Source organism: Gossypium hirsutum, chromosome D10, assembly GCF_007990345.1.
Source record: "Gossypium hirsutum isolate 1008001.06 chromosome D10, Gossypium_hirsutum_v2.1, whole genome shotgun sequence".
NCBI classification, from domain to species: Eukaryota; Viridiplantae; Streptophyta; class Magnoliopsida; order Malvales; family Malvaceae; genus Gossypium; species Gossypium hirsutum.
This window is the reverse complement of record NC_053446.1, coordinates 13237130-13247058: the sequence shown is the minus strand read 5'-3', so window position 1 is coordinate 13247058 and position 9929 is coordinate 13237130. Positions and strand designations below refer to the sequence as shown.

The window sequence follows — 9929 nt, the reverse complement described above, 5'->3', positions numbered from 1 at the left end:
ATATAATTTGATATCTCAAGTTTTATAATGTCATTGGTTAGTCAAAATACTTTATTCCAATTAAAATGATTACGTGAACTTTTAAGAATTGTTAGCATCGTCAAAATTTTTTGTTAAATTCAAGTCCGTTACAATGTTTTTTTTTACATGGATACACAATTTATTTTATTTTGTTTTTCAAAATGTCACACCAATACAAAAGAATTCTAATAGTGTTAACAAAATGAACCTAAATTTTTAAAATTAGAAAAATAGAGAGACTAAATTCTTAAAAATAAAAATATGGAGATTAAATTTCAAATATATGAAAAAAATAAAAAGAAACTTTAAACAAATGATAATATTTAAATTCTTACACTATAATTTAATTAAAAAAAACAAACAGTTAACTGAACATGAAGTGCAAGTAGAACCCATACTAATTAAAAATATCAAAGTAATGTGGGTCAATTCACTTAATTGATTTGTTTGAGTTGACAAATCCAAATTAAAAAAAGAATACCTTTGTATATAAATTTATAATTCAAATTTAGGACACCTTTTACTAATTAAAAAAATTGAAAATGATTGGTATGAGTGATGGTTGGGGTGGCATGCACCAAAGTCTACCCAGCTATGGTATTACGGTACAGGGCTAGTTCTTCATTACTTTTGAAAAATGTTTTAGAGAAATATTTTTAAAAAGTTTGGTTTAAAATTTAAGTCTTTAGCATTGCTGTCAAAAAGTACTTTTGAGAAATAAAATGTTCATTTTAGATATGTTATTATCAAGTAACAAATATGCATTTAAATAATGTTTAAATTAGTTAATATTATTATATTTTATTAATAATATAAAAAAATTATTATAACTTGTTGTTAATATTTTAATATATAAAATATAAATTGTAAATATTTTAAAGCAATAAATATTAATTATTTATAAAATTTAATTAGAATATATAAACTATATTTTAAATATTTAAATATTTGTAATTAGTATTTTAAAAAATATTTTTTTTTTATTTTTAATTAATGATTTTAACACAATTGTAATTAAACACCAAGAAAAAAAGAAAGAAAAATACTATGTTATTGGAGAGGTGAAAAAGTAATTAAGTACTAAAAGTATTTTTGGGAAAGAATTTTTCTCAGAAGTACTTTTCAAGAGTAATTCTGAAAAGTTAAAAATTTTAGTCAAAAACAACTTATTCTTCGCCGCTTTTATTTCAAAAGTGTTTTTGGAGTGAGAAATATTTTTTTAAGGAATGAATGAGATCACACTGCAACATCTTATGGTAATCAAAGTCAAACAGAATGATGAATTCATTGTTTAGACTTTGAGAATTCAACACAGGGATTGGTAAGCTGAATAAAAAGGATTATTGCATACAAAATGTAGTTGGAACGCAGAAGTGGAACCGAAGCCGCCTATGGGAAATGAATAAATAAATAATGGTCTGTACAATCTGTGGCCAATCAGAACTCTGAATCAGCACAAAGTCAGTCCACTAATGTTTTCTAATAAAATTGGCTATTCCATCATCTTATTCTACCTCAACCTCATCCAGCTGCCGCTAAAACCCCAGTTAGGTGCCTCATCACATGCCAATTCACGAATCCGATCCAAAGCCGATGAAAACATGCTTGAATTTTCCCCTAAAATCGATTCACTCCAAACCCCATCTGGAAAATCCAAAGTACATCTTGGGGTTATTGCGATTTCTTCAACACAACCTCGTGAAGACGTTGATGGAACCGTTTCATCATCGCCAGCCATGAAAGGATGTTGCAGGAGCATCTCAGCTGTCCATCTCTTGTTTGGATCCCTAGAAAAACACTTAACCAGAAAATCTTTTCCTTCCCCAGATAACTCCCTTGGAATTCCAGGCAATTCATCACTGGCCCCGATTTTAATCAACAAATCCGCCATGTTGGCTCCTGGTTTCAAGTTCCAAGCTGGTTTCCCAGTAAACATCTCAACAACAGCGCATCCAAGGGCCCAAATATCCACCCCCGATTCATAAACGTTTCCATTGATAGACTCAGGGGCCATACTCAAAGGCGTTCCCCTGATTTCATGCCTCCTCTGTTTTTCACCCTTTCTCTTTGCCAATCCAAAATCAGCTATCTTCACATCCCCATTACCAAACAAAAGAACATTTTGAAGCTTGATATCACAATGAACAAACCCTTTGGAATGGATGAAGTTTAGCCCTTTCAGTATCGATCTTGCAAATCTTTTAACATCGGATTCCATCAATTTCCCACCGTTTTGCTGAAGGTGATCGGCCAAGCTTCCTTTATCAGCATACTCCAAGAACAGATTGTAAAATTTCCCACAATTCTCAACAGTAAAATCGTCGCCGAAACAACTGATGATTTGGGGGCAGAAACCAAGTTGGTGGAGCACCTGTTTCTCGTTCTTGAGAGAAGCCGAGTTATTAGTTTCACAACACTTGACAGCCATGAATGATGATCCCGAAAACCCTGTTTTAGGTAACACCAAATTCACAGTGCCGAAGCTTCCAGATCCAATCGTTTCTCCCCGAACCCACTCCATTCCAGAAAACTTCGAGCTCCAATTTCACTCAAGAGCCTGGGTTTTGTTTCTTATTATTGAAGATATGGAAGCCTTTTTACTGATTGTGTTTGGTTTGAGAGGAAGAAATGGAAGCAAACAAGGGTGACAGAGGTTATGGTGGTGCAAAGTGTGTATATATATAAACGTGGGATTTTTGTATTTTTATTTGGTAGTGTTGAATTTCAACGTATGCTATTATTAATGCACGTGATATTTTTATTTTTTTATTTCAGTTTTCCAAATTTGGATATGAAATAACAGCTTAGACTACCAATTTTAAAACGTGGCCGATCTATAGCCTTTTTATTCAACGCCACGTGCATTTAGATTTTTATTTACTTTTCATTTGATATTGTTTTTTAATTATAATAATTTTTAAATGTGAACAAATATCACACCCATAATCTCAAGATTATTTTTTTCAATTGTTTTTAAATATATAATAATTTATTATTTTATTTTTCATGTTTTTATCATAGGAAAACATGTACCAAGCATGCTTTCGTTGTTGAAACATATATTTAAATTTCAAAAAATATTTTTAGAAACCAAATAATTTCTTTTTCCCAATTTAAAGAGCAACCAAATATTAAACACACACTCATATATGTACAAAATAACCCAATGAATATAGAAAAAAAGCTTGATCACTGAGTTAATAATATCAGGTAATTTCACCACACACGTGGAAATTTGGAGAGAGTAAAAACATATCTATGTTACTACTGTAAAAAGTAAAATGAAAGCGAAACATATTAAATATCTAAAATAATTCTGTAGATCTTATAGTTTAAAAGACACAAAAGTGATGAGCCGTAATGATATTCCAGGATGCATGTGAGGGCAAATTACAATGGAAAACAATGTCTCTCATCATCATCCTCTCCAATTAAAAAAAGAAATTAGGGAGGTTGGGTCTTAGAGGCTTTGCTTAATATGTGTGATTTACGAGTTAAACTAAGAAGGAAAGGGAAAAAAAAAGACACTTTTAACATGTAAAACATATGCCATAAACCAACATGAATACAATAATTCTCTGTATCAAAGTGTTGGGACAGATTAAATTACTATTATAAATATGACACTTGAAATGTAATAACGTATAATAGGAATATTTGGAGAACTCCCGAACTAAAGCATTCCTCACGTTTTTTTATTACAATCATCTAAACCAAAGAAATCCGAGTGGCTGTCAAAATGTGTAGAAATGAAAGAAAAATACTATAGAAATAGTGGGTATTTTTTGTGGGTTATTATTAGGTAAGGCGAGGACCCACGTCAGCCAAAGATACACCGAAACGTGGGTGAAAGCCGACGATGGGACAGCGAGGTAGCAAAAATAAGTGCACCATGCAATGCACTCGAATAAAGATGGGGGTCTTCTACTGACGACTGCTGCCTAATCCATTTGAGTTCATGAAACTGCAACCTTCGAAGGAAAGGTTCATGGAATCTTGGCCGCACTACCAGCGCCCGGCTACAGCCAAGCAGCCTGGTTGATGGTGATCCATTCCGGATTAGCTACATCTCTAGCTTAGACTCCTGCTATCCATTCGGCTCAGTAGATCCCACATAAATTTTATATATTTGGGCGGCTTTCCTCCACAACTTCAATTCAATAATTATACAAATTTAACTATAAATACAAAAAAAAATATTAAATATTATTTAAATGGATAAAATATGCCATAAGCCCCGTACTCTTCATAAATTTAAATTTAGTCCCTGTATTTTTACTTTTAGGAATTTAGTCATTCTACTTTTTAGATTTTAAAATTCAGATCCAATTATTGACACTGTTAAAATTATTTTGCTAATTCAGGTTCATTACAATATAACTTTTATTTACATTGCTCTAAAGTGAGTATTTTTTTTATTTCAAAATGTCATACCAACATCTTTAACAAAAAAAATATTAACAATTAGACCTGAATTTAGAAATTTAATAAGTAGAGAGACTAAATTCTTAAAAATAAAAATATAAGGACTAAATTTTTAAATTTACGAGAAATACAGGAATCTATAGTATATTTTAACTAAGATCAATTCAGACAGGCTTTTTTATTGGTATATATGAGATTGAAAATTTATTTTGCAAAGTAGTTGGGTTGTTCAACTATTTAGCAAACTAGTTGAGTTTGCAGGGGATAGAATCGAAGTCGGTCCCTTAGGGCGCCAACTTTAATATTTTCTCTCTGCATTCAACATATTAGGGTTCGTGAAGGCAGGGTAGGAAAAATATGAGGGTTGACGTGAAGGTAGACTGAAAAATAAAGGCCAACTGAAGGCAATAAAGTTTTGTCATGCATGCATGTAGAGTTGAGATGGTGGAAGCCTCATGGAACAAGGCTCTGGAGGCCTCTAATTGAGATGATGGTGTTGGAAAAAATCTGCTTTGACAATGATTTTTTTTAATAAAAAAATAAAAGTTTTGAAAATTGAGTTTATTTGTAATATTTATAGCAATAAACTTTTTCTCGAAATAATACATGTGCTTTGAGCGAGACGAATTCTAGACGTTTTTGGCTTTCAACCGAACGGTCTTCTCCGTTATTCTTGTACTACAAACCGCTTCAAGTGTGGGCTCGAACAATTATGAACCAAACATAAAACCAAAAATAATTTTCTTACTTTCAATAAGAAAGTAGATCTCTCTCGCTTACAGAAACCAGTAGAATTGTTATTCTTAAAAAATAAAATTTATTTTTAGAAAAAAATTCTCACTATTTTTAGGCAGAATAACAATATCACAAAAGTTGTGTGTAACTTATTATATTTTTAGCCCTACCGGTAGCATCTATTTATAGGGAGAGAAAGTGAAACCCTAATTGGATTAATAGAATGCATTTAATGTCTATTTAATAAAAACCAAAACTAATCCCCAAGTTGAGCTAGGAGAGAGGTGGCTAATTAGGTGTGCCTCTCCTCATATGTAACATGATAGAGATTCGGGTCTCTTCTTTATTGGGTTCAATTATATGTGCTTCCTAGACTTTTAACCCAACACTTTATAATTTAATCCAACTCAATACATGTTTTTCTATTTCTCAAAATAGACATTATTTATTAAATTCATTTAAATAAATTAAATTTTCCAATTAAATAATTTTCTCAACCAAATTTTAACTCCGTTAAAATTATGGCAACTTTGCCGTAAAAGAATCTATGAAAAAATATATTTAATTTCTACATTCGACGAATGCACAATGATCAATTAATTTAATTTCATTTTCGAACTTCAATTAATTAAATAATAATCCGAAAAACTTAAATTAATTCTCAGGTTAGTTCCACACTTAGTGAGAAGCCACATTCATTTTCAAATGTAACCCATTTCTCTAACTTTATCATTTCTATCCATTTTTGTTCATTTGATTCAACATGCAATTAATTTCTGGTTTCAACGAGCTAATGAAGGGATTGATTGGACATATGTGATTAGGGCTCAAATGATTTATAATTAAGTTTCAGCTTTTCGTCTATTAATTATAAACTCATTTAGTAATAAAGTCATTTCACTATAGTATCGTGATTAAGCTTTCCTTAACAATATACCATTACGAAAGCTACTCGATCAATACTTGTCCAATGACCTTGTCATAAATGTGTTATCCTCTTAGGATATCCTTATTCTTTTTAGAATAAATCCGCTATCCCAATATGATCCTATCTTATCTCATGGTAACCATTACATTTTCTTTCATGAAAAGTAAATTACTATCATATAGTAATTAAGTCATCCATCGCAAAGACGAATGATCCGTGGCCACGTTTACTTTTCATCTATCATGTAAGTCCAATGAGAGGATATCATTTACCCATGTTTTGGGCTATGAATTCCACTGTTGTGAATGATGCTACATATTGTAGAAGTCGTATACCCAACGCACCAACTTTCGGTTCCTTATCTATTTGAATTCAAGTTTTTACTTACATCAAAATATATAAGTCATGCATACATAGTCTATCATCCACTCAGGATTAAGGTATGTCACACTATGAATGTCAAAAGTGAATAAATTCATAAACAGATTCTAGATCTATTACGCTAGGGTCCAATCCGGTGTATTGTCAGTCTAGTCAGTCACATCTATATCTCTATCTTTTAGGAGTCATTTGCTTCGATGCCCAAGACAAGGCATTTTGCCAATTGGACTTGATAGAGACATCTTAGTCTTTCAATTAGTTTGCTCATTTCGATTAGACTAAGGACATGTTTAGGTTTGTCTACTAATATAAGTTATATTTCCGTATTACGATCTAGCCACGTTATAATATTGTTTAATATTAGTTAAACATTAGACAACCAGTGAGCTAATATTTGCTTCTATTTTTTTTACATGCAAAAACCACATGAGGACAATATAAAAAATGTATTAATGTCATGCGTGAATAATTTTATTAAACCAAGCTATTCAAAAAAATACAAGTGTACATAGACAAAAATATTACACTTAGGACACTAGATCCAACAGATGGAAGCCTGAGATGATAGAGCAAGGCTCTAGATGATATGATAGGAGCTTGATATGATGGAACAATGTTTTGGATAAAATGATAGAATGAGTAAGTGAACTTATAATGGCAAAAGTGGGGGAGGCTGAAATTTTTTTATGTAGACCTTTACAGCATTTCAAGTAGAGTAAGTGTATTCAACTTCTTTTCTTGAGCATTGTTATATTGTTCTAGCTATTGTCTTCTAAATATTTTGCAATCTTTATCTACCTTCTTCAATCCCTGTAAGTATTTTTTTACACCGAAATTATAATCCATGTACTAATATATTAACATCTACTAAGTATTATACAATATACTATTGGGATTGTTGTTGAAAAAATATACCTCTAGCTTGTATGCTCGAATTTAACTTTAACGGGATGAGAGGACTTGAGTTTTTGGAGTATCCGCATATCACTCCAGGTTATACCATTTCGACCACTATATATTCAAGGCAATTGATTGTTGGTACTCAAGTTCCAACAAAAAAGGTTATCGTACTAGTCGTTCAGGAGTACAATGTTAAGATATTCGCAAATTACAAAGTTAATGTTCTACATGTAACACCCCAAACCTAGCCTAGAAGTTATAACTGAATCTGAAAATTACATCCACTTGTTTGGAAAACTAGTTTCAATAAGTATTTAGAAATTACAACTTTTGCAAATAGTCATTAAAAAATTACTTGTTTGCATTTAGAAAACACTTAAGAAATTACCTAATTTGCAACAGAAAATCATTTTCAGTGTTTTAGTTTTGAAAATCGAAATCTATTTTGTCGACTTAAGTGATTTTACAGTCTCGCGTTAGAAAATATCAATTACTGACGAATTAAGCAAAAACCCAAAACAAGTTTAGAAACATATTACAAACCCCAAAGATCAAAACAAATAATACAAAATTCACCATATTTATATTAAATGTAAAAAAAATCCGAGCCCCCACACACCGTTCGGTCCTAAGTTAGAGGTTTACTTAAACAGACAAAGATAAAACAAAAGGGTGAGATATGAAGCTCAGTGCATAAATAAACTCAAGCAGAGATCAAACAGAACACAATATACAAATCAGAGTAACATAGAGGGTTTCATAATGATCATATAACCAAAGCAGAACAAATCAGAGTATCCCAAAGATTTTCATAATGATTGTGTAATAGAACAGAGGATGTATGATTATGCCAATGCGATGTTTTTCAGAAAATTAGAATGTAGATTTATCAGAAAATATCCTACCCAACTCTACTACACACCAAAATAAAGTTTCCCATAACTCATCCAACCAAATCACACTAATAGAAAATTATGGACAGTGCCACCAGAATTGCAGTTAAAGCTACTAAATCAGAATTGTTGATAAACCATCTGATAATGTAAATCATTGAACTGCCAAAAGCTTCCTCCTTTTACATCATCTCAAACCCCATGCAATGTGTCATGGCATGCATATTCAAAATCAAAATGATAAGCATATAGGACATGCTGTCGTACAATAAAAGAGATAGAAGGCATGAAAATCAACGTTTTGCTGAACAGATTAATCAAATCTTAATGAATCATAACAGATTTGCTATGAAGTCACATGCATGTTTACATATAAGGATCAATATCAAACACAACAACTTATTTGGATATCACATGTTCACAACCAATAAGATAACACAAAAATGAATCATCAAAATTAACAGAGCATAGGGCATACTTAAATAAATCAAATGCCTTAAACATGTCTCAAACAAAAGCATATTATATGCTAGTAGATCACATATACTTAACTTATATCATATTAGACATATGTATAAATAATAGATTATACACGAATAAATCATCAAACATTAAGTTTTATAGCTTGTTTTAGATCAAACGGACCCACAGAAGGCTTACGTTTGATTCGAATGACATTTACGGCCCTAGAGAAAGATTTTGAATTTTTGGCCCACACACCTTTATGGATTCACAGGGCCTACATGGCTGGCCTGTGTGGCTCATCACAGTGCCTCACACGGCCTGATACAAAATCATGTGGCTTATCACAATGCCTTATACGGCCTGACACACGACCTGGCATACGACTGTGTGGCTCAAGTCAGAAAGTTACACGGTTTGGCACCAACATAGCACATGGTTGTGTGACTAAAGTTAGTGACATAGTGCACAGCCCGTGTCACAAATGACCTACCACACGATTGTGTGGCATTGACAGCCCCAATTTTAACTTCCGCCATTTGTTGATTTCTCGAGTTTTCGTTACACACCTAATACTGTTTTGACATAGAAATAACAGAGATGATCTTGGAACCTAAAAACGATGTTCAAACGTCCAATCAGACTATTTATTTACAATTAAATCATTAAACTAACATCCAAAATTGAAGTTACGTTGAAGAAATTTCGATACAAATTCCCAAATCAAAACTTACCAACAAACAAATCAACCAACATGCAATTATTAAACTGTTGGAGGGACGTAAACACTGAGATCTTCCCTATTAAAGGTTTACACAAGTCAAAAAATTACACCACACAAAAAGGAACATAGTTTTGTCCATCAACAAAATCAAACAAAAACTCAATTAGGAACACTTACGTAGTTGATTGAAAGGTCGACAGCACAACGGAACTTAAAGCAATAGATTCAAAACGATTCAAACAGTAAACTAAAGGTGGAAGACGATCACAACCAAAAAGAAAAGAATAAGAAATGATAGAGAAAAAAAATGGAAGAACGTTAAAAGGAGAGGAAGTTTTGGGAAAAATTTAATTAATTTAAGAAAATAAAAACTAACTCACAAGGCAGCATGACAAAAAAAAAACATTTTCTTATTGTTTTCGTAGGAATTCGAACATAGGGCCAAAGTGTATACAAAAGC

The 9929-nt window shown here is 31.9% G+C and overlaps 1 protein-coding gene across 1 annotated transcript; it reads right to left on the bottom strand.

The window, feature by feature from the left end:
* Positions 1-1395: 1395 nt before the first annotated feature.
* Positions 1396-2796, bottom strand: LOC121222415 (mitogen-activated protein kinase kinase kinase 20). The gene has a single exon (XM_041103145.1). The coding sequence runs from the start codon at positions 2540-2542 to the stop codon at positions 1532-1534; it is 1011 nt and encodes a 336-aa protein (XP_040959079.1). The 5' UTR covers positions 2543-2796; the 3' UTR covers positions 1396-1531.
* Positions 2797-9929: the final 7133 nt, after the last annotated feature.